Source organism: Lepisma saccharinum, chromosome 16 (assembly GCF_977018435.1).
Source record: "Lepisma saccharinum chromosome 16, izLepSacc3.1, whole genome shotgun sequence".
Lineage (NCBI taxonomy): Eukaryota > Metazoa > Arthropoda > Insecta > Zygentoma > Lepismatidae > Lepisma > Lepisma saccharinum.
This window is the reverse complement of record NC_139244.1, coordinates 2,134,163-2,160,656: the sequence shown is the minus strand read 5'-3', so window position 1 is coordinate 2,160,656 and position 26,494 is coordinate 2,134,163. Positions and strand designations below refer to the sequence as shown.

The window sequence follows — 26,494 nt, the reverse complement described above, 5'->3', positions numbered from 1 at the left end:
TACACTAAATGAATGAATTACCTGTAGCCTTTCAATATATAGATTAAGATCCTCCTCTGTTCGGATGACACCGTGCATGCCCTCCAGAGCGTTCCTCAACTCGATCAGCTCCTGCTCCAAGATCTGGAGCTTCTCATTGAGGGGAACATCCTGCGTGATGGTCTCCTGCAGGGACACTTGGATGTCCTTCATCTGGGCAGCCACATGCTTCCACTTGTCCTCGAACTGAGCATAGAATTGCCTCTGAAGCATTTCGTCTGACACTGGAATGATGCGCATGGCTTGCTCAAAGTGAGACGCTGCTATGTTTCGTATGTTGTGGTTCACCTCAAACTGAGCCTTCAGATCCTGTAATACACAAAGTCAACATCAACAATGTATACAATTGAAAGTTTCCAATTATGTTCGCAACAATTAAAAATTGGTCAAATATTTTTTAACAAAAAAAATCTCCAAGTGACAGTGAAAGGTTTAAAACATTTCTTGGGTTGAATTTTCCCTTTTTGAGACCTATGTTGTTTTCACTACTATATGATCATCAATTTCCAGATTTAGATATTTACATGATAGAGAATGCAAAAAAGAGTAAATATTAGATTTTTACTAACAGCATCCTCTAGATCACTGTTGAAACATGAACGATATGCAACATATATAATAGTAAAAATTAAAACATTTCTTTCTGCATGCATATTTGTTGTCACCCAGCTGCTGGGTGCATAACACTTAGGGCTATTTTCAGCCTTCGCTATGTGGGGAAACCCTTCATTGAGGTTCCATACCAAACTTTTCACTCTTTAAAATTTAAAAGTACCCCCTGCCTCCATGTAGCTAGATGGGTACAACATATATGAATATGTACATAATTGAAACATGTGTTGCAAATATTATTAATAAAGAACTATGCACAGAGCTTCTGCTTAGCCAAATGATTAGTGTTCTTGCTTTGGTGTCGTCCCTGTTCGAGCTCCAACAATACAGCATTATTAGGGAGTTACTTGAAAGCCATAAAAACACAAGTGTTGGGTTCAATATAGAACTGGCCACAAACCACCCAATGCAAAGCAACTGTTATATCATGGAGTTTCGTTTTTAAGTCAAAATTGGGAGATGAGTGACTACTTATATAATGTGACTATATAATCAATATAATTTATTCAAAGGCACATCCTCCACTTACCCAAAAGTGCCTGAGATTCTCTCCGCAAAACTTCTGCCCCCTGATGTTCTGCAACTGCTTCTCAGCATTCCTGATCCAGCATTCCAGTTTGTCCGTCATGAAGTCGTACTGGCACCACGTCTCCTTGAAGGACAGAAGCTTGAAGAGATTGGAATTGACGTTATCCTGGAGCTTAACGATCACCTCCTCGTACTCGTCGTACTGATCCTTCAGGCCTTGAGAATCGACGATTTCTTGCAGCCTGTGAGCAATGGCCAGCAGCTGGGCTATGCGAGCACTGTGTACTGCGGCATCACCAGACAATGACTGAAAATACACATTAAGAGAATGTAGTTTCAAAGACATTCAAAATAAGAACTTTCTTAATATATTAAACATTTTTACAAGCTCAAATTGGTAAAAAATAAAATGGAAGGACACATGAATTAACCAAGAATAAAGTATTAGCACTGGCTTACCCATACCGTGCGAATAACTAACATCCTCCGAGACCCACAGATTTTTTTTATCACTAAAATTCAAGAAAGCATTTTGTTATTTAACCACTGTTCTTCTTTGTTGCTTATATAGGTGCAGTTATATAATAATTATAATAAATACAAATATTACTATTGTTTTTAAATAAAATAAGAACCAATTATTGCATATACACAAATCTTATGATTCACTAAACCTAAAAAGAACATTAAATGTTGCATCAATGCTTTTTCTGTGTTTATGTGGGCACAATTTTATAGCAATTATAATAATTACAAAAATTATCATCATTATCAACTAATTGTACACTGTTACTGGTATGAGTGTCATATTGGAACACACATTCCAACAGGGGGAGAGAAAAGAAGGGGGGTTGATAGGCCCACCATGTGAATTTTGCATCCTGTGTACGTTACCTATATGCATTTATGAACAAAAGTAATACAGAAATATTGGGAACACTCTAGGCAACAATGTAATTCATTTTTAATTTGTTAAAAAAAAATATTCACAAAAAATAAAAAAACAGGGGTGGTGGCCTGCTGCCCCCCCCCCCCCTTCTTGGGTAAGTTAGGGTTAATTTGTTGTTGAACACTTACTGAAAATCAAAACTGGATCTCTAGCACTGACCAGTAAGCTAATAATAATCCATTTAGGAATAATGTTATTAAAAATTTATAGCAAGAAAAGCAAAAGAAGAAAGGAAATGAAAGAATCTCACCTGATGCAGAGATATGTACTGGTCGTAGTTTGTAGTGGTTACACTCTGAAGATCTGGCACTCTCTGATGTACCACTCGAAGCCACTCGCTCTCCTCCTTCATACCCTGCTCCAGGACGGTCCATCGCGATGCTGCCAACGCCATCTGTTGAGCTCGCTGAGAAGCCTTTTCAAGAATTTCTGACGCTTGGAGATGGAGTTTCTTGTGGAGGTCAGTATGTGCTGCTCGTGTTTCGGGGTCCAAGTTACCCTCCAGAGATTCCAGAATCTGCTGACAGTGGTGTAAGTTAACGAAGAACTTCCTGTGCTTCTGCATCTCCTCTTGGAGATGCTGCAGGTTCGTCACGGTGATCTTGCCTTCCACGAGATCGTTCGCAACTTCGATGATCTGCGAGAATTCTTCCAGGGTCTGTTTGTACTCGTCCGCCAGCGATAGCTGCTGAAGAAGTTTTTCACGTTCCATGTTGATGATCTGTTCAACTTGTCTCGACGTGTCGTACATCACGTATGCTTCCAGCGGCACCTCGCGATCTGGCTGTTGCCGCACCAGCTTCTTCCCTCTGGCCAGGAGATGTATGATCTTTGCCATGTGGCATTGGTTGGACATCTCGATCTCTTCCAAGTGCTGAAGTTTGGCCTGCGCAGACTTCTCTGAACCTTCCACGTCTTCCGCTTGCTCCTTGACGTCTTGCACCAGCATGCTCACGGTATTCACGCCGTTCAGGAATTCCTCCCACCTGTCCAGACTCTTTGCTACGTCACATTCGTTTTCTTGCGCAAAGTTCTCGACAGAACTCAGCTGCTCTTGAAGCGACACGATACAAGTATCCATGAGGGACTTCACATCCTCACCACACAAGTCTCCTGCAGCTCGTACTGCATCTTGCAAAGCACCGACATTCCTTTCGATAACTTCAATCTCATTCTTCAGCTTATGGAACTCCTTCACTTGTTCATTGATGTTCGTCATTTGTTTAATCTTGTAAACTCGGTACTCAATTGTTTCAATCCAGGTAGATATTGTCTCCACAGTTGTGATGATTGTTTTCTGAACGACAATTACGTCTTTCCTCTCCACCCCAGCTAATATTGCCGATATATTTTCCTCCAAGCACAGAGTCTTCTCTTCAACATCTTCCTCCGTGATAACCTCGTAAAGGGTTGTCAAGTATATCACCTGCGACATATGAGTTGTCTTCTGTGCATTTTGGAGTTTTCTAAGTCTCTCAGTTACGATGCTTCCAGCTTGTTGCCACTCGCACTCAAGTGGAACGAGTGCTGCTTCCTGAGGCTCTAGTTCTCTTATTTCCATCTCAGCTTGCTTCACTGGAGCATCCATAGAAGGCACTGTTGATTGAATGTGTTCCAAAGTAGTCGGAGCTCCGGAAACGATAGCACTCTTCACTAAGACATCACCGAAAGGCACATCTTCAACAATTTGTTTACTTTCCTCCACTTCTGTGATTTCTACTTTATCTTTTGCAAGGTCATCATCAGGTTCAGTTTCAACAAAAAGAGTATCGCCCCCCGCAACAGGGGGCCCTGGCGCTTGCTCCCCTCTGACCGGCGGTCCTGGGACCTGTTCTTCAATTGGAGAAGCGGCAACGATGGTTTCAGCTGGCTCTTGCTTCAGCTGAGGTTCTTCAGACATCTTCACATCCTTGCTCACACTTCCAGACCTGACGAGTTCAGGTGCTACATTCACTTGGTACTGTCCACGCTCCAGCACCAACAGACTCTGTTGGTATTCATCTGGTACTGCTTCCATAGCCGAAGCTGACAGCTCCACCGTTGGTTGCATTATCTCAGTGGTGCCAACTGCCACTATCTCAGTGGTGCCAACTGGCTCTTCTTGTGGAATGTGGTCTTCAGGTGGTTCGAACCACTCGTCTTCTGCACAAACTTCTGGAACGGCACTTTCTGTTGGAATGTGACTCTCTGATGGTTTCGACTTATCACCTGCTGTATGAGCTTCTGTCTTAACCTCCGCTTTGATTGGAATGTGACTTTCTGATTGTAACTGCTCTAGAACCTCAGCTCCTAAGTTTGCAGACGGTTCCTCTACCTCTACACTAGATTGCATTTCTGTTGGAATGTGTTGTTCACTTATTACTTCCTTTTGAATATCAGTTTCAGATATTTCAGTCTTTTCTTCTTCAGCTTTTACATGCTTTTGCATTGCTGGTTGTTGTTGAACTTCCCATTCACTGGCAGCCAATGCTTCGGGACTTTCGTCCATAGCTTCTTCTGGTTTCTGTTCTTCTTCACCCAAAGCCTTCTCGTCCTGAAAATCACGATCCGGGGTCTTCTTTCTTCCTTTCTTTCTCTTCTTCTTAGGTAGCCGCTTGGCTTCTATCTCGACTGTTACCACCTTTGACTTCTTGTCGCCAGACTGCTTCTTACCAGAAGGAAGCTTGCTGGTTTCTAAGTGAACGTGTACTTGGACATCGTCTGAGATTTCAGTTTCCGGCTCGTCACACTCTACTTTCTTGTCTACTTCTGAAGGGCTTTCCTCTGATACTTCTTTGCTTGCATCTTCAACATGCTTGCTTGCCTTTCCGCCTACAATCACATCCACAACAGCTTCAGGTTTGACAGTGGCTCCATCCTCCAGTCTTTCCTTTCCCTCATCGGTAACAATTGGAATGTGTTTCTGGTCCACATTTGCCGCTGTACGGTCTGGTGCAGAAGGAGCAAACGAAACTGTCGTCTCCACAGTGATTTCGCACGGTTCGCCTGATGACGTGCGTGATAATGGGTCTTCAAGTTCTTGCACAGTGACTGGTTTAGTCTGAATTGACATTTCGGCTGTCTGACTTTTCTTAGGTTCGTCTACAGTTATTTGCTCCGCTGTTTGCTGCATTTCTAACTGCACAATTGGCTCCTCCTGCAAAGTTGTTTCGGAGTCCCTTTGCATAGGAGTAGTTGCTGAAGGCACAGGCTTGTGTTGTATCTCTACTAACTCTTCTGTTGCTGCTGGAACATCTACCTCTTGCTTTGCAGATTTTTTCTTTTTGGACAACTTCTCTGCTTTAGGCTTCTTTTTCTTACTCTTGACTGCTGGCGGTACTTCAACCGATGATTCTGATGTTACAACACTTGTCTTCTCTGCTTTCAAATCCTTTGGTGGCAATTCCTCAATAACTATTGCGTCCGCTTCTGCAGTAGTGACAGGTGCCGCCTCTATGTACTCTTCCTTAGAAGCTCCAGAAAGGCTCGTCTCTAACTCTGCTGCTGCTGGACACACTTTGTCACGACTGTCCTGTTCTGACACCCCAGAACTCTCAAGTGTTACTTGCTCTTGCTGTTCAGCCACCTCTACGGTCGGAACAGTTTTCTGAAGAGGAACAGAAAGGCCTTCTTCCATTACCACATCTGAACTAGACAATGCCTCAGCAATTTCTTCGACTTGCCCAATTGTTGACTCTTCTTCTGCAGAAATGCTAATTCTCTGTGTGCCACTGCTGACACTATCAAGGACATCGGGACCCAGTGAATCTGATGATGGCGTTCCTTCCCTTATTTTCCATTCAAACGATTCAGATGTATCAGACGAAGCAGGTTTCTTCTTCTTTCTCCTCTTCTTTTTCTTCTTCTTATCTTCTGCTAGAGATGACTCATCAAATGTCTTGTCCTCAGCATCATATCCTGTATCGTGTGTTCTGTCACTTTCAGCATCACGAGGAGAGAGTATCTCCTGATCTCCTGAGGTAGTATCAAGAACTATTTCCTGCACGGTCGGTTTGGGAGTTTCAGGAGACTGGGTATCGACACTCAGAACAGGAAGGTCTGTTGATTTGGACAAGGAAGTATCAAGAGAGAGCTCCGAGACCTTTGGAGAAACTATTTCGGTACTTAGTTCCTCTGGTTCTACGGACGTAGAGTCTTCTCTGCCTCCTCTGCTTCCATCCTCTGATCTGGTCTTCTCAAGCTCGCGTTCCACTGCAGCAATTCCTACTTCCGTCCTAAATGTCTTTCTTTCAGCAGGAGTTGGTACTTTATCAGTACCTTCCTGCTCTTGGACCTGCAGTTCGAATGACTCTATATATGTAGGAGAGGCAGCTTCCTTTTCCTCGGCAGTGACTTCTCTTGCTTCGTCGACATCCATGCCAGGTACTACCTCAGCAACGATCACATGCTTCTGAGAGCTCAGCGACACATGGACGCTGGACACAAAATCTTCAGTATCCTCTTCTGGGAATTTTGTTTTTAATGTTGCATCCTCATGTTCTACTTTTGCTTCCTCTGTTGGCAGTTGTGTTTCAGTGACAGGTTTTCTATCAAAACTGTCTTTCCTAGTCTCTTCTGTTGGCACCTCTTCTTTCGCAGTCCCAACCAACAATTCTTCATGGATAACTTCCTCCTTCACGGTTTCTGGTTCGTCACCAGATTTAGCCATCTCTTTGCTTCGCTTCTGATGTTTGGTTGAAACTCCATCTGACGAAGAGGACAGGGTGAAAGCTTCCTCAGAGTCTGATGGCTGAGCACCCTGAACTTCAGTTATCTCAACACTCATTTTTGGAACACCAGCTTCTGTTATCTCAACCTCATCTGGTTCTTCAACTACTTCTTCCGTTACATGTTCCTGGCCATTTATGATCACAACTTTCCTAATTATTCTTCTTGTTTTTCGAACAATTCTTCTAGACACCTGCTGCACAACTGCTCGAACTGTAGATGTAGTGACAAAGTCACCATCTTCTGTCTGATGGATGACAACTTGTTCAGGTCCAGCAGTGACGTCAGGTCTGGCCAGTGGAAACTGCACTTGAGGTACTGTCATTGCAGCACTTTCTTTAGAGACTTGTTCGCCCCTCAGGAGAATCTGCGGTGCCTGTTCGTCACTTGAGTGGTAAGTTACAGTCTCCTGAGGACTCATAGAGAATTCTTGAATGTTAACATCTCCGGGTATGCCTGCAATAACCCTGCCTCCGTAAGCCTGCTTGGTGACCGTAGCAGTCTCTCCATCCTTCGTGACAGATTTGACCATCTGCTTCCCGTGCAAGCTAATCTGGGAGAACGACTTTGTTGTTGACGTTTGTGGTTCGTCGCCCTCAGCAGTTGAGGCTACCGTTGTGAACCTTTCGACTGTAGAAAACTGTTGCTGCTGTCGAGATATCACAGTTTTACGTACTTTGCGCACAACAATTCTCTGCGTGCCATCTGGATCTGTTACTACTTCCGTTGTTGTTTCCTCAGGATCAACAACAACTGTTTGAATTGACTGAGGATCTGAAGGCACGACAATGAATTCCGTAGACATTTCTCTTGTCTCGGAGAATGGTTCTACTGCAGTCAGACCCTCTTCTTGTGGCACTTGCACCAACTCCACAATTTCTGGCTTCTCCAGCTGAACACTTTCCTCCTCAAGCTTCTGGGTTCCTTCATCAGCTTCTGGAAGAGTCATCTTCATTTCTTCACTTCTCTCATCTTCTCTAAGCAGAACTTCTGGTTCCTTTGCAGCCACTGTGGCATCTTCAGGAGAAACGTATGCAGAAGGTTTTATTTCTGTAGAGAATAGCGATTCCGGCTCATCAAAACTTGTCTGAGTTGTTATATGCTCAACCTCAGGTTCAAGCAGAAGTTTCATTCCAGAATCAGGCGATGTTTGTGTGGTGATGTTCACAATTGAAACTTCCTTAGCATCCACACCAATCGTCTGTGTAGATGTTTCCGGCTCATCAAAACTTGTTTGAGTTGTAATGTGACCAACTTCAAGGAGTTTCAATCCAGAATCAGGAGACGTCTGCGTGGTGATGTCAGCAATTGATACGTCTTGCGTGCTCATACTTGTTATGATGCGAACCGTATCAGATTCCTGCTCTGTTGTTTGGGTACTTATGTGCGACAGTTGTTCAGTACCCTCGACTGTTGTCTGTGATGCATACTCTGCTGGCTTAAATGTGTCTGTCTGTGTCCCTGTCGGTTGTTGCAAAGTTTCTTCTGTGACAAATACTGGCTGCATGGTTACATCAACTGATATGTCAGTCTCTACTCCAATGGGGACAGGAGCAGTTTGGGTTGTCACGTAAACCGTAGATTCAACCGTTGGGCTTTCCTTCTCTGCATCACTTGTCTGTGTCGTGATGTGACTCTGTTCAATCTTCACCTCGGTACCAGCAGGCTTTTGTTCAGGTATCTGCTGTACATGAACTTCCGTCGTGAAAAACTTTTGCTCGTCTGATGCTGGTGACAACACCTCACTTTGATGCAGGTTTACTTCAGTAACGACCACTTTCTCTTCATCTGACCCTGGAATTTCGACCTTTTCAAAGCTGTCGTCTCTCGACAGATCCTTCCTAATCTCGTCGATTACTATTTCCTCAATTGGTGAAGCAGATGTGGATAGATCCTCCCGTTGCTGCTGTGGCGGTGACATGGGAACAACTTGTAATGTGATGTCTTCCTCCTCTGGACGATCTGAAATATCTGCGGTGATTTCAGCCACAATTTCTTTCTCAATTGTCACGAACTCTTCAGCCTTTCCTGGTTGGGTGGAGACCAGAACAAAGTCATCATCAACAAGATCAGGTGACCTTGCTGGTTCTGGAGGCAGTGAATGAGGCCCTTTTTTTTGTTCTTCAACCGCAAGCAATTCCTGCGAATGTACACATGTGATAATGTATATAGTGTGCGATACATCATGAGTAAATTCAACATTAATAGTTTTATTGCCATATGCATGTCCCGGTAAAGTTACAAACTTTAAAAATACTGATTCAAGATGAGACCATACAGAAACAGTGGGCGTAAAGACAATATGAATGATCTATTGACAGTCTAAGCCATACTGCTAATGACAACATTGTTAAGTCTTGCTTCCATGTTAATAAAACATTAAAATACTGACCAAGGCAGAATTTATAGTATAAAAAATATATACACTAAAAATGCATAGAAAAAATATATAAATTGATATTGTGAATATTTGTCTGAAGAAGAGGGTTGAAACGTTACCTTTTCAGTGTATATATTTTTATACTATGGCCGCGGTGGCTCAGTCGGTAACGTGTCTGACTACCATGCTCAAGGTCCCAGGTTCGATCCCCGGCCGGTTCAAATCCGGGAACTTTTCTAACGTTGGAAGCGGCCCCGGCACCCACCCAGCATCGAATAACATGGATACCTGGGGGAAACCCTGGGGGGTAAAGGCGGTCAGGGGCATGATGCTGATCACATCACCCCTACTCACGACCGGATCAAGAAAGTGTGGAGCGTTACCCCCACACCCCCTATATGCCTTCATGGCATGGTGCTAAGCACAGGGGAGCACTTTACCTTTTTTTTACTATAAATTCTGCCTTGGCAGTATTTTAATGTTTTATCATATTTGGCTAACTGCTAAATAACAATAACAATACTATGAGACTTCAACAGTACAGTGTGTCATTATTTACATGGCAAGAAATCTAAAACTGCTATCTTGAAATGATATAAATATATAAAAACAGCAAAACAGAATTTTGTTTTTTCACAATCTTGCAGACTTGCACTGAATACGATCAAAAAGTTTATTTTTTTTGTTTTGTTGTTTAAATGTTCTTATTCATCACTTCTTCTTGTACATTATTTATAAACGAACAGCAGTGAGTAGGAAATTTCCTGTAAAATTCACATACATTTATATTGTGTCTGAACTGGTACTGGACATTGAAAAGATAAATAGCTAGTGTTGTATGCAAAATATCAGAATACCATTGCAAAATGGACAGATTTAAATGTATGAACAGAATATATAAATTCAACAATGTTTTTATATATAAAGTGGAACCTCGATTTTACATTTCTCAGGGAACTAAGCTGAAAAAACTTAAAATGCTGGAAAACGTAAAATCTAGGAAAATTTTAACATTTTTCAATGGTACCATCAAGATTGAATGTAAAATGCAGGAAAATGTAAAATCCAGAAACGAAAAATTAATTTGTATATTCTTAAAATACAGGTGCAGTGGTCCAGGACACATTCAATTAGCAGGATGGGTGATTTCAGGTGGGAATTTTCAAGCTCTGTTCTGGAGCATGTTGCTAATCGCATCACCTCTCCAAATGACAGAAATTGTGGAGACCTACCTCCACTTCCCTCCCGTATGGTGCAATGTGCAGAGGGTACTTCACCTTTACCTTATACAAAATAAACCTGATTTTAAATTCCTGGATTTTCCATTTTCCTGCATTATACATTCAATCTTCATGGTCGCAACGTTGGAAAATGTCAAAAAAAATTTATCGATTTTACACTTTCCAGCATTATATACAGGGTGCGGCACGTAAAACCAGCCCGCTGTAATCCCGATGTAATTGCTTTGCTAATGAACATGTAAAACATCTAAATGGACATGTCAACAGATGGCATTGCATGAGTTACTAATTCTGTTTCTCACCAACAGGTGGCTTGTGAACCTGTGGTCGAGTGAAAGCAGTTGAGAATCAGGCCTTGTTGGGTGAAGCCGTGATAATGCCGTATTTGATTCCTGAGCGTGTTGCAATTGTTGAAGCTTTTGTGCGCACCGGATCCTTTGTGCAAACAAGGAAGTTGTTTCAGGAGAAATTTCCAGGACGTCCTGTCCCAGCAAAATGCACAATACAGGATTTGATTGGGAAACGGAGGCGTACAGGATCTGTTGCAAATGCTCCCAGGAACAGACGACCATCTGTCTGCACACCTGAATTACGGAGGCAGGTGCAGAACATAATGGCGAGAAGTCCTCGTAAATCAACGAGGAAATTAAGTCAACAGGTTCCAGCTAGTGAGCGAAGTTGTAGACGTGTGTTAAGGGCGCTGAAGTTAAAACCTTACCGGATAAGTGTAGTGCAAAAACTGAGGGAGCTTGACCCGGGGAAGAGGGTGGATTTTTGTTCATGGCTATTGACGAATGTTGCCAGTGGTGTTTTGGATCCATTGATGCTCATCATGAGTGACGAGGCGTGGTTTCACCTGTCGGTATACGTAAATTCCCAAAACAATCGCTATTGGTCGTCACAGAATCCACACGTAATCCACGAGCAGCCATTGCATGACGAAAAGATTGGTGTTTGGTGTGCCATTTCCGCACAACGCGTTATGGGGCCCATATTTTTTGAAACCACTGTAGACAGTAACGTGTATTTGGGAATTCTGGAAGAGTTTTATGAACAATTGACAGAAGAGGAGCGTCAGTTCTGTTACTTTCAGCAGGACCGATCCACAAGCCACACATCAAATGCTTCACTACCCCGTGTGCATGAAATGTTTACTCCAGAGAGGACAATTAGCAAAGGCCTGTGGCCTCCTCGGTCACCCGACTTGTCAACTTGTGACTTTTACTTGTGGGGAATGTTAAAGGGGAAAGTATTCGAAACAAATCCACACACAATTGAAGAACTCAAGACCTCCATCCAGAATATCATGAACAGTATCACCACTCAAGAATTAACAAAGGTGTACATGAATCTCCTGAAACGTGCTCAGACGTGTGTTGAAGTGGGTGGAGGACACTTTCAGCATCTATTGTGAAGGTGAGAAATCTTAACACACAACATTAAATTTCATTTGGTGTATTGCTTTTGTTTGATTTTGTTTTAATTTCACTTAATCATTCAAATTGTTCATCTAATGATATCTTATGAAGGGACAGGCTGGTTTTAAGTGCCGCACCCTGTATATTTTTTTAGCTTGGTTCTCTGAAAAACGTAAAATCGAGGTTCCACTGTATTCCTAAAATGCAAAAATGTATCAGTGCCAGTATCACGATTCTACGAGCTCATAATAAAACCCACGTTAGTACAAATGAATATAAACTTGGCCCAACTTTGCATATAATTGACTCCCATCCACTAGTTAATTCAACAATTATGATTTCAACAAGACTTCAAATTACCAAACGTGACAAGAAATCTGATCGTACCTGGAGACAATCGAGACGTGACTGAATCAGAAGCTCGGTGTTCGAAATGTCTCCCTGGAGTGCAGGAAGCTGTCCGATCAATGCCTTGGCTAAGGACGAGACATCCGAGAGCTTCTGAAGATCTCGGGAGTGGTGGATTAACTCTGCCAGTTGACTTTCTCGGACTTTGAGCTCCTGTCCTAGAGTCTGGAATGAAACATATGCAATCAGTTCAGTCATCATATTGCTAACTTGACACAAATTATCAAATTATCTTAATCTTAAATATTGCTCTTTTGGCCACGGTGGCTCAGTCGGTAACATGTCTGACTACCATGCTAAAGGTCCCAGGTTCGATCCCCGGATGGTTCAAATCCGGGAACTTTTCTAACCTTGGAAGCGGCCCTGGCACCCATCCAGCATCAACTAACATGGGTACCTGGGTGAAACCCTGGGGCGTAAAGGCGGTCAGGGGCGTGATGCTGATCACATCACCCCCACTCAGGACCGGATCAAGAAAGTGTGGGGCGTTACCCCCAGACCCCCTATACACCTTCATGGCATGTGCTAAGCACAAGGGAACACTTTACTTTACTTTTTTTTTTTAATTTTGCTCTCCATGGGATTGGCATCTTCATAACAGCATTAAAGTTCAAATCACCAACCCTGACACCTTCTGTAAACAAAACCACCTGCATGCAGAAAGCATTGCAAGCTCTAAGAAGTAAAATAATCCACACGAAAATCCAGCGTTGTTACAGGATTCATAACGTAACGTAAAACAACGGCCAATTTGTAGTATGGGATATGCTGCCGCAAATGATGTTTCACTTTAAACCCAATGCTCTTTCTTTTGTACTTATTGCTTCACCTTTATGGTTAACTCTTTGCACCAATAATCATTTCCCATAAATTTGGCTTCTTTCTTGCATGCGAATTGAATATATTTTACTTGCATTTTTTTAGACAAAATGATACAACATGCTAATGTATATTTCCAAGGTTTGATATAGATATGAGTGTATTTGAAATTTGTTTGTAGATTTTATGTAAATTGTATCTTATGTAAATAAAATATATAATGGGTATAAACAGCCATATGCAATGCTGTAAGTCCAATAAATATATTGATGATGATGATCAAAACAAGACAAAGAAAGTTCATAATTTTTTTGTGGTTGGAAACTTTGACAAGCATCCTAATAACGATTTTTGTTCTGCCAAATATAGTGCACTTCGTAAAATAACTTGGTGACATAGCAAGGCAAGATTAAGTGTGAACATTTTGCAGGAACATGCATTGTAACTTTCAATGAGCTTAGAGATTTGTGTACATAATGATATTTTATAACATTGGTTATTTTCTAAAAATAATCATGTGAACAGCAAGAAAGTAGTGCCACTTTTAACATGGCGAGTTCTATGCGTGCAGGAAGGTCTCCGTGTTCAGTGATATATCGAATCGGTGAGACGGTTTGTTTACAAAAGGTCTCAGGGTTGGTGATTTACACTTTAGTTCTAGACTCTCAGCTACATTGGGCCGACCTCTGTGGCAGAGTGGTTATCACAGCATGCTTTGACTCCAGAGTTCCAAGGTGTGAACCCCAGCCTGTACATGGGTATTATTTGAGTGTCCCTTCATGAATTTCATCTTAACATGACTCATCCTTATCATCACAATTAGCCAAAAGTGGCAGAAAAATTACGTAAAATAACTCACTCAATCAAATACACTGGCATAGCATTTACCATACTGTTGTCACTGGACAGTTCTGGTTCAAGTCCTAGATAGGAATGGGTGCTTTGTCATGCCTGTTCTTTCATGTTATTACAAATCATCATTCATTATCAAAGTTGCAATTGAGTGGCTCACGAGTAAAACTCAATAACTTGCAAAAGCATTGAGCACAGAAAAATCCAGTTGAAACTGCACATGGCAGTGTCACTTATGGGTTACTTAGTAGGGACTGTATGTTTCTGCCAGTTCATTTATTGCACACTAAGGACGCTTGGTTAATTTCAAAGCGAGTGCAGATTGAACTCTTAACCCCAAGCCGCTTGCTTAACTAGAAATGCAATGTTAACCCAATGCAAACAGTCATAGCTCATCATATTACTGCACAGGAATAAGGGAGAAAAAATCATAAAAACATGGCACACACCAAAAAAAAAAAATGCTGTGAACATTTTGAGGTGGTCTCATCCTTGTTGACAACACTGAAAGAAAGGAGAAGGCACCTACCTTCTCATGGCCAATATACGAACACCAGTTTCTTCAGTTTAAGGTCAAAGTTCATTTTTTTTAATTTTAATTTTTAAAATTTTCTTTATTTCTTTCATTTCCCTTGATGCACATAGAATATGTTTGATAAAACCAAAAACATATTACTTGCCTCCTTGGTGGGCGAACATTGCCCACACTGAGTGATCGACTCTCAATCTTTCCATTAATGGGTTCCTGATTCGAGCTTCTGCTTGGCATGTGTGCTCCTTCATAAATTTCACCTATTCATCATCACAATTACCATAGAGAGGCAGAAAAAGGATAAAGTAAAGAAAAAAAACAATACAAAAATTTACAATGTCACTCACTTGGTGTGCAATAATTTGTTCCTTGATAGCTGCTGAAGATAACTTCTGAATGTCCGCTTCAAGCGTTGTTTTAGCATGTGATACCCACTGCTCCAGCTCTCCGAGCAGCAGCTGGTACTGAACCAATCCTTGATTTCTTCTTTCTTGCTCACCCTGTTCCATCTGTGAAATGAGATGAATATTAGAAAGTAGAATTTCCCCAACATACATTTCAGGGGCAATGTGGTATTTTTGGAGATTAAACTTTTTGAGCTCAAAATGGGGAATATTATGTAGTACTTTTGATGCGAATGATTAAATGAAGTAAAATTGTTGGGTGCTTTGGCACATATGGTCAATCTGAATCCTTCAATGTAAACAGGGACATATCTGCTTGTCTAAAATCTTTACATATGAGTTTAAAAACGGGTGCAAAAAGATTCTTAAGAAAGATTAAAAGTGCAAGGTTCTAAAGGGGCCTGCACTAGACAAACACTACACATTAGAAAGATAAGAATCCTAAAAACTTCCTCACAGACAGTGGAAGAGACCAACCCTTCTCAAAAAGCTATAAAGATTAGTTAAAGCACCATAGTCATCTGGGGTGTAAGGGGTGTCCTTCCACATAGTGCACCCAATAGTCAACCTCACTTCCATGTAGTACACCCTGGACTGCAGACTAACGAAGCTCTGGCGACTGGCCCCATGGCCAGTATAATTTTGTTTGTATTGTCCTGTGTTTTGTCCTTATTCATGCTGAGTGCTCCTTTACAGCCTCAGCTTTTAACGAAAGTCGGAACATTTTAAAATTTTATGATTTTAGTTATGCAAAGTTAGAGTTGTTATGTGTAACGATAAGGGGCTGGACCCCGTATAATGTGACGGGTGCAAAATAGCCTTAGTGCTGACGCCCCCAAAATTCTAAATTCAAATTAAAAAACCATAGTCATCTGGCAACAATGATGATAAATAGTTTGGAATTTTAAAAGTCTCATGAGGTAAGCAAAATCGGAAGACAAAGCTGAAAGCTTATTCACTTTACATTCACATGATCTAATGACCTACTTTTAAACAGTTTCAAATTGCACGATAAAAACAATCCCAGCACTGAAGTTCACACCATAGAAAACAACCTCGATATTAAGAGCACTTGCACACATGCCGGTATTTTGTCAGAGTCGTTATCGGCAATGACACCAACACAGACACAAATTTTTCACATGCACTGATAAAATCTACTCAGCCGCGGTAGCTCAGTTGTTAGGGTGTGTGACTACCATGCAAGAGACCCAGGTTCAATCCCGGTGGGGGAGAACTGGGATATTTTGCACCTGTTCAAGCAGCTCCAGCACCCAGCCAGCATCGTAGAAAGTGGGTACCAGGAGGAAACTCTGGGGGGTAAAGGCAGCCAGGAGCATGGTGCTGATCACATCATCTGCACCTTCGACTGTGATCAAGCAAGTGTGGGGCCCTAACTCCACACCACCTATCCGCCTTCATAGCATGGTGTCAAGCACAGGGGAGCACTTTACTTTTTTTTTATACTTTTTACTGATAAAATCTGGCTTCTTGCCAATACCTGGACAAAGCCTGAAAGTGCAGATGGCACCTGCCTCCACTTTACAAAACAACTTTTTGCCTGACACAGCTAAAATTCATGACTGGCGATCTGTGTCCTCTTTTTCATTCCCTGCGGTGCAGAGGGGGTTGGTCCAACTGACGGTTAGTCAAGGGGAACTTCCACTGCACACCGACCTGTTGATGGTTGTTTCAGAAAATGTATCATCGGTGCAAGTGCAAATGTGCTGAAGGTTACATTCCTGTTATGCATGTCTTTACTTTCTGATACTTAATGCAGTTTCTTTTTATTATGAGCCTTCACAACAGAAACACACAATATATAAAGGATACGAGGACTGAAGAAAATCACAAATGGTTTAAATATACAAGTGTGTACTATAAAAACAAAATAAGTACCTCCACACAAGTCATCCCATGCTCTGCCTGAGAGCGTAACGTTAAGATCTTTGTGTTGAGCCCAGCAAGACTGGCAATAAGGGACTGGACCTCTGCATCTGGTGGCAGCTGGCGAAGGACTCCATCCAATCGAGAAGCTTCTTGCTTTTCAGCCTCCAGGTCTTCAATGAGGGACTGTTGAATAAAATACATTCAGTGACTGAATAATCACAACATTGATGGAACTCTTTCCATCGCCAAGCTAGCAAACTGTTGTAGGTAATTACTTTAAATTTGCTTCGTAGTTTTACTTGAAGTTACTTAATCCAAGTAAAAATAAACTTCCCGCGTAACATCAGTACACAGGTTGCACACATATTTTTCCAAAATACACTCCCTGACTTTCCCAGGCATTTTCAATTATATTTCCAAACCTCCCTTAGAATCTGATTATGGAATACATTTCCTACGAAAACACGAAAGCCCACATGTAGATTATCCTCAATGCTTCCTCTAAGGCAGTGTTTCTCAACAGTTGGGTTTTATATTTGTCAACAAGCCTACACATAATCTACACCCACCGCAAAATGACTTTGGACCTCATAACAAAAGCACAAAGAATTACATCTGTATCACAGGCCAGAGGCTAAGTCCCGAATCATTGACTTGTTGATAAAAGCATAGACTTGGTAGGATTAATTGTTCTATCATGTAAGATATTTTCAGTCAAGTAGTCAATCGATATCAACGTCTGGTTTTCTCTGAAATGTTCCAAATAGTGCAAACTTTCATAATAAATCAATAAATCTTTTTGAAAAATAAGAAATAGAAGTTTTTCAGAAAAACTACAAAACATTTTATGAGAATAACTGCAAGTTGAAAGTCTTAACAATGATCCTTTTTTTAAAATTTATGTTCACTTGTTTGTAAATTGTATCTCTTAAACTGCTATTTAAGGTAAATTTATACATCTAGAAAAAATAGGGGTTCAGTTTGTCTAAAGACTTATAACAAACACTAAGTAATCTTACAAAATAGAAAATTTCATTGTTTGGTTGAAGAATTATTAATTAAGACTTTCTGAAAAACTTCTATTTCTCCATTTTTCAAAAATAGATTTATTGATTTATTATGAAAGTTTATACTATTTGGAACATTTCTGAGAAAACCGGATGTTGATATCAATTGGCTACTCGACTGAAAATATCTTTAATGATAGAACAATTAATCTTACCAAGTCTCTTGCTTTTAACAACACGTCAATGATTCGGGACTTAGCCTCTGGTCTGTGATAAAGATGTAATTTTTTGTGCTTTTCATATGAGGTCCGAATTCATTTTGCGGCAGGTGTATTACTCTGCATGATTATGCCATAATTTATTAACCACTATTAATTTCAAGGGCACATATTAATAAACATGCTAGTTTTAAAAATTACAAAGATATTTACAGGTAAAACTGTTGGGATCAGAGAATTAACTTCTTTTTTTTTTTTTTTTCTTTTTTAGAATTTACCATGCCATGGTAACACCAAGGTTGAGAATCACTGTTCTAAGAAAGAATTCTAATTTTCCAGAAAAAAGAAAAAAGGTTTGGAAAAGCAGGAGAAAGGAAGGGATGAGGAGGGAGGGAGAGAAAGAGAGAGGAAGAAATGTTCCTTCTTCTTCTCTCTGTCTCTTTCTTCAATCTCTCTTTCCCAAAGAAAAAGAGGAAAAGAGACGGAAAGATAGAAATAAAGTGCCAGTGTCTTACCATTAACAATTTATCGGTCTCGAAAACCAGAAGAAAACAATGGAGATGGGACTTGGTGTACTGGCCACATGCCACCCAATGATAAAGTCTCAAGGGGCTGTTGCCCCATCAAGTTTAATTTGATTTAGCTTTTAAAAATTAACAATTCATGCTAGTGCAACTGACAAAAATCACATTCGTTACTTCTGTTACTTACAGTAAGTTTCTTCTGCATTTCCTTCAAGCTATCACTTGGCAAGGTGCTGATGTCAACCTCCGACTTGACGACATGCTCTTCCAGCGCTTTCATTCCTGTTGCTGCTGTTTCCTGCAAAGACGGCAAAACGTTAAATCCTGTTTGCACACAAGCTTCCACTTGCAGCATGCCACACAACACATTCAAGGAAGGGGAATGTCATACTTGCAGGTCTCTATATACATTACAAACTTTGTAAACAAACTTAGCCATTCAGCAATGAACTTCCATGTAAATCGTCATACACAATAGTTAAAGAACTTTACCTTATGCAGGGTGTTCTAAAAAAGGTAACAAACTCGGCACTCAAACCATGTTCAGTTACCTTTTTTGAAACACACTGTATGTGTCCGTAAATTACTTATTACAAATCAACAGATTGCATAAGAGCATGGAAAAACGAACCATAATCCTTGTCAATATTTCAAGAAAAGGTGCAAAATGGTTAATCAGAAAGTATTTTCAAAAAAAGCTGCAGTGTGCAAATGTGTGAGAAAAAGCCACATGGTGAATTGCACAGGATATTAGTGGAAAGTTTAGTCACCAAAATGTTTTTCAATGTGAAAAAAAATCTTACAGAAAATTTACACCAACAAAAAAGCATCTATTCACAATTAACCATAAACAGTCAATTCAGTAGGTCTTTACCTTAACTTGCACATCTACAAATGAAGCTTCAATAATGCCAATTATGAAGAATCCTTCCATCTCGTTTTTCGACTATAAAGGACAGAGATTGCTACACTGCTGACGAAGTGTAGGTACTGTCCAAGTTCATACAAATGAATGTAATACATGCAAAGCATTAAAACATTCAAGAAGATTCTTCTATACAAACAAATATTGAGCTCAAAACAATATTAAAGTTTGTTTCTACACATAATAAATCACATTATCCAAAATTTGGTTTAAATGCCAAAATCAGCAGCAAAGTTCTTTATCGCTTTCTCCCAGGGGCATGATACGCATTTAAGGATTGTAAGTAATGCTTATAAATAACAACATAGTATTATATCCCATGCGTAATCCTACAGGGCAAAATTTAATGTATTCACATGTTGATCAGTGTGGCTAGTTTATGGTAAGCCTAGTATTCAATAATGCCACCAGGTGGTGTGGTAAGCAGCGCACTTGATACTCTGTCCAGATATGACGGTGTATGATAGCCAGTGTTATAATACAGTAAGTGAAAGTGGCCTGCCATGTAAGCAACTGGAAGAGCGATTACTAGCGATGTGCTGAAGCCGATTACAGATGTATGACATATCGGCATCTGTATCGGAATCGGCAAAAATCCGATATTTAAACCGGTACAGATTATACTAGAGTTTTACCTTCTAATAAGTTTTATATTCTAGTTTTGTAAGATTTATTGAAAATTTGGTTATGATTCATCATTATTGTAGAGTTTTTGTAATACAATTATTGCAAACTCATTCAGAGGATCAACCTAACTATAAATCTGAAATAAAATAGTACATTGCTGAACCAGGATCTGCAGTTGTATTGGAAATTAAAAAATGAGTATTCAAACCTGAAGCAAGTGCTGAGAAAATACTTGAGCATACCTGCTGCATCACATTTGCGATAAGAAGTAGGTTACTTCCTGAAGTGCTCCCAAATCTCATATTTCTAAAGTTGAATCTGGCAGAACATTAATTCATTTTGCATTTCAAAGAACTGCTTATGTACTAATGTTAAATCTCTAGGTTCACATAACCTTTTGTAGATTCAAATGAACTTTCGCATCTCTTGAGAATATATATGTATATACATATGATATGCAATAGAAATGTACATATCAAATTTATTTTTGTCATGCAGAAAATAACATCCCATTTCTGTTTAATAATATTATGTATCGGAATCGGTTAAATATCGGCATCGGTATCGGTTCCAAAAATTATCAGTGAGTACATTGGCATCGGTAAAATTTCAGCTTCGTCACATCCCTAGCGATTACACTCCAAGCTCTTAGTGTTGTGTTCCAACACTTTGACAAGTCTTTATCTCCAGGAATGTCCCGTTGGGCTAACGTCAGTTCTTACGTGAGAAAAGTTGGCTTTTCGTTGGATGGCAAATTGACGTTGGTCTTACGTTGGGCCAAAGGTGGTAGCCAACGTTTGCCCAACCATGGAAAAGTGAGTCAAAATCAGTTCTAAAAACAACCTTCTCATGTTAAGACAACTTTCAAGAGTATGATGTAAATTCTAGGGTGTAAAATAAATGACATGTAACAGCACATACTGAAAATAAAATATTTTGTTAATGAAAGTAGAAGCTATTTTAAACTTGCAGCCACTTACTAGTTCTTTGTCAGCCGCCACGAATGAAAGATGTTTGGGAATTGCTTATTGTTTGTCTGTTTAACTGTAGTAGAGTAACAACATTCTTACAGGTATTATTGTGACGGTGGTTAAACAATGTTATGTGCAGACTAAATTTCATGAAAGGTGGAAAACTAAGAAAACTCTTAGAAAGCTTTTGTGCAACCATGAAAACAATGAAATCATGTGACTGAGAAAGCGCTGTGTATATTATTTATTTTCGAAAATAATTTGTACTGTTTTTTACATTTGGCCTCTCAATAAATAGGTATGTGTTAGAACACAAACCTATCTACACTAATACAAAAAAACTAGGGATGGGACGATATGAAATTTTGGCCGATACCGATACAGTACCGATATAAAATTTACCGATACCGATAACCGATATTCTACCGATCCGATATAAAATTAGAAATGGTCCTTGAAGACCCTGATATTTTCATTGATCTCCGTAATAAATGTGTATTTCAAGCTGATTTGAATGCAAAAGAAGTTGAATATTTAGACATTTAATTTTTCAGAAAGTAGGGCATTGAGATTATCCATAAAAATTACAACACAATGGCAGAATTTTGCACTAAATTATAACATATTTATCGATATATCGGATCGGTAAAATAATCGGTAATTTTACCGATAAACCGATACACCGATATGCCTATATCGGCCGATACCGATAGAGTACCGATTAATCGGTCCCATCCCTAAAAAAAACACACGTTGACCCAATATAAAAACCATGTGTTGGGCCAATGTTGGAACCACAGCCAAATTACAATTGTCCAACGGTGTTTTTACATTTGGTCGTTACTTGGGGCTGTACCTCTAACGTAGGCTTTTGTGAAATTCAATAACATCACGCCATGCCACTGCTTTATATACAAAATTTGGTTGAATAGCAATGACATATATAATGGATGCAATGACTTGTCACTCAAGTTTGCAACACTGGAGGAGCTTTGTTGGAGAAAGAAAGTTGCGAGGGTAAAAGTCAAAAGCACAATTCGGGTCAAAAAGCAATCCATAATCTGCCTCTGGAATCTGTAGAGCAAGGTCACACACAACAGAAGAGAAGGGTAGAAAGTGAGTTGGCAGAACTGGTAGCTGCACTCACTTCCACTCTCAACAGATCCTTCATTTAGCCCTCTGGAATCACCCTTTGCGCAGAGACTTGCTTGCTTGCTCCAGAGAGAGTACAGTGACACAAGCTAAGGCAGGGGTGCCCAACCTGTTTCTGGTTTGAGGGCTGCTTTACATTTCAAGAATCACTGGCGGTTTACTTTTCTTGTAGACCTAACAGCGAGAGCCTAAAAAAGGAAGCAAAGGGACAATACCAAAAAATTGTCATTGATTATTTAATTTTATTTTATGTATGTATTTATTTACTTATTTATTTATTAAATAAGTTTTGGCTTCAGTACTATGGGCCTGGCACCTGTAGTGGTAAGTCTTTTGTTTCTTCTTACCTGGTTCACTCATGACTTGGCGGCTTGTAGCACGACTAATAAACTGCCGACAGCAGCCTCACAGCGAGTTTACAGTCTTACGATCGCGAACTTTCGACAATCGTCACAGCGTTCCACAGGGTTGCGAATAACTGCTTACTGGTCCAATATTTTGTGCAAACAATGTTGCGTCTAACAATGTAATCAAACCGGCCTTGTCACTAACAACAATGTAGTGTGGGAGAAGAAAGCTTTCTATCACCCACTGTTCAATCGTTCAATAACAAATTGTTGGGTTACTCCCAACGGACAAGGCAAAGAATATTTACATTTTTTATGGTTAATTACACTAGGGAACATGATTTTTGCCTCCGTGAAAGTAATGACTGTTTCTAATGTGTTTTGTTGTGTAGTAAGCGAAACTAATCCTCAACATTCTTCTACACGTAAAAATTTTTCATAATGTCAATTTTTAATAAAATAAAATTTAAAGTATAAGGTATACGGACATTGGAAAATAAGGCTAGATGTTTACCTGGAAAAGAAAGGGAAAGAATTACTTCATTCGAAAAGTTATGTAAATTTATATATAAGAGATCGGTACACCACAGCGAGGAACTACCAGTTCCAAAACCCCCCACGCACATAGGTTGTGCAAGCACCAGATGAAGATACCGCAGACGAGCCGTCAACATCAATCACCGTAGAATACCATTGTGACGAACAAGATGATGGTGTGCACCTCATTATGCATGATGAGCTAAGTGATCAGGCTTCAGTAGTGGAAACTCCTTGCGAAAGACACAAAAATTTTAATTGTATCGAAACCGTCACGAACAGTTTTCCAAGTATTTCACAATGAAAGAAAATATGTGCTTCTGTGTAGATATCGTTTCCTTAATGAATGATTTCGGTGTTCGACATTCAGGACCCGATTGGAGACTGTTCATAGACACCTCAAAATTAAGTATGAAAGCTGTATGGCTGCATAATGGCAATGTTTTACCATCAATTCCTTTATTCCATGCTCTAAATACGAAGGAAACATACGAAACAATGTCTGCTTTGTTAGCAGCTGTAAATTATAATAAATATGAATGGGAAATCTGTGCTGATCTCAAGATTATTGCCTTACTCACAGGATTACAGGGAGGTTCTACCAAACATTGCTGCTTTTTGTGTTTGTGGGACAGTCGCGACACAAGTCGTCATTTTGTAGTTAAAGATTGGGGAATGAGGGATGAATACCAAATTGGAGAAAAAATGTGAAATATGTGGCGCTTGTTGATCCAAAGAAGAGTCTTCTCCCACCACTACATATTAAATTAGGATTGATGAAGAACTTCGTGAAAGCCTTGAATAAATATGGCAGTGGATTTCTTTACCTCCAAGATCTTTTGTCGAACTAGACAACAAGCAAAATTGAAGAAAGTATTTTTGTGGGACCACAAATTACAAAACTCCTGAAAGACAAAATTTTTTAATCAAAGCTCCAAGACGTCGAGCTGGCAGCGTGGCGTTTCTTCAAAGCTGTGGTGAATGGAAAACATTTTCCCTGGGAAACAAAAAAGAAGAGAACTATGAATTTCTAGTTTCAGAGCTACTGAGGTGTTACAAAGAAATGGGTTGCCGAATGTCTTTAAAAATTCATCTTCTACATTCTGATCTTGAATATCTTGAATATTTTCCACAGAATTTAGGTGATGTAAGTAATGAACATGGAGAAAGGTTCCATCAGGACATTTCTGACATGGAACGTCGTTACCAAGGATGATGGGACCCAGCCATGTTAGGGGATTACTGTTGGAATACGAAACGAGAAAGTAGCACTGGATATAAGAGAGGTTCATTGAAAGGTCGACATTTTTTACCTATTCTCAAGTAAACGTATGCTTTTGTATTGTTCAAATTTCCTTATCTGTAGCAAGCTAATTACTTTTGACTAGTGGCTGATTACTAATTTCCTTATAAAATGATACTTTATATTATTTACATGTACTTACATGATGTGCAATTCATGGCCCTGTACATTTGTTACGCATATTTCCATGTATACTGAAATCTACCTGTAAAAATAAAATCTTGCGTGTTAGAGCACTTTTTTTGTTATTTTTTAATTCAGCACACTTGTTTCCATAAGAGGCAACTTATTTCGCTCTGGAGGCAAAAAAAATATTTCATTTGTTCCCTAGTGTTATTATGTGATTCAACAAAGAAAGAAATTAATTGCTCTTTTCCTGATACAACAGTTGAAAATACAGAGAGGCAAGTAATAAAATGTTTGCATAATAAAATCCGTATAATATGACGCTGCTTGCTGGTTGACGCGTTGGCCACCCCTGATATAAGACAAGACCAAAACGAAGAAAACTTACTTACCTGCTAACAGTATGCCCAACTGCCAAATAATTATTATATCTATACCTGCTAACAGTATGGCCAACTGCCAAATAATTATTATATCTACAGAGCATTTCGTGACATTCACCACGAGACTCGGCGGCAAGCGGCCCAGCGTCAGCTATTGTCTTTCCCGATGAACGGGTCCGCAACAGTCGCATGCTACAGTCTGTTTTTTTCCTTCTCCCTGCCTTCGCTCTCTTTCCCTTTCTGTTAACGTTGCAGACTGACGCCAGTATAATCCACCATCGGAAGTTGGGTTGCGTCGTGTCCGTGTGTTGAAGATTGTGGCTTAATATGGCACCACAAAAGTTTACATTACAACAAAGGATTTATCTTGTCGAGTGTTACTTTGGAAAGAGGAATTGTGGAGAAGTGCGACGACGTTTTGCAAAGAAATTTCCTGGTGCTCCCGTTCCACATAGGACCACTATATTAAACCTCGTAAAAAAGTTTAGAGTAACAGGGTCAGTTCTGAATAAAAGTGGAAAGAAAAAACAAGTATACGAAGACAATCCGAACACTATCCGTGAGTTAAAAGAGTATTGTACGAGAAATCGGGAGAATTTCAGTAGACGAACTTGCACGTGTAAATGCCAATTTCTTTCGGAGATGCCAGGAATGTATTGCAGCAGAGGGACATCATTTTCAACACCTTCTGTAGTCAAGGTTAGTACACAATATGAAAACTGTCACGTTAATAGCAGACTCTAGCGACTGTCGTGGACCTGTTCACTGGGAAAGACAAGTGCTGATGCCGGGTCGCTTGCTGCCGAGTCTTGTAGCGAATGTCAGGGAATGCTCTGTACTTGCACTTCAGATTATCTCAGCAATCCAGAAAAGGGTCTACAGATTCTTATACATCTGCTTGCTCATATGGATCAGACCAATAGAATGTCCATGCCTGGAATAAGTGATCTGACCACAGTTGTGGCATCAGGATTGGCTTCAAGCGACTGTTTACCGCATCAGAAAAAAACAACTTGCGCTAGATCTACAGGAGCTCTTCCTACTCTATTACAGGTATTGCTATGAAACACTGTTTTAACTAAAACTGCCTGAAAAACATTTAGGTAACTAACATAGTTCATTTACACACTTCATTGACAAGGATAAGGTTTACAAAATATGTTGCTCACACGTACATGCCTACTTTGAACAGACCATCACAACATGCTGTATGCTGCACTGTAGATATTTTAGTGGCAAAGATGCATACTGTGAAAGCAATACCTCTCCAAACACCTATCTATAAGCAAACAAGAAACAAAGTAAAGCATCCCACATATATGTTTCATTTTAATCTAGTTAAGAAGGGGATACCCGAGTGCCTTTGCGAGCATGCTGCCTGCTTGTTATTATAGCTGCTGAGAAAAAGAAAAAAAGAGACAATTATTACATCGTACTGGAATTGCAATGAACATCACAGCGATAAGAAGCCACGTGAAAAGAGGCGCAACGTCTGGCTACAACTCAACAGCACCAAAAGTGAGAGATTTGCTTCCACATCTAAAAGAAAAGCATTAGTAAATACTCATGCTAGGAACGGGTGGCTCTCAACTGTT

General features: G+C 40.0%; 1 protein-coding gene across 15 annotated transcripts in view; it reads right to left on the bottom strand.

The window, feature by feature from the left end:
* Msp300 (Muscle-specific protein 300 kDa) overlaps positions 1-26,494 on the bottom strand; it is a 609,326-nt gene that overhangs the window by 99,248 nt on the left and 483,584 nt on the right. For all 15 annotated transcript variants that reach the window (XM_083137559.1, XM_083137560.1, XM_083137558.1 and 12 more), the window contains 7 exons: positions 18,716-18,826; positions 16,789-16,962; positions 14,833-14,994; positions 12,262-12,447; positions 2,379-8,975; positions 1,181-1,486; positions 22-348 (listed from right to left, as the gene is read on the bottom strand). In XM_083137559.1, coding sequence (XP_082993685.1) covers positions 22-348; positions 1,181-1,486; positions 2,379-8,975; positions 12,262-12,447; positions 14,833-14,994; positions 16,789-16,962; positions 18,716-18,826 — 7,863 coding nt within the window. The remainder of the gene's footprint in view (positions 1-21; positions 349-1,180; positions 1,487-2,378; positions 8,976-12,261; positions 12,448-14,832; positions 14,995-16,788; positions 16,963-18,715; positions 18,827-26,494) is intronic.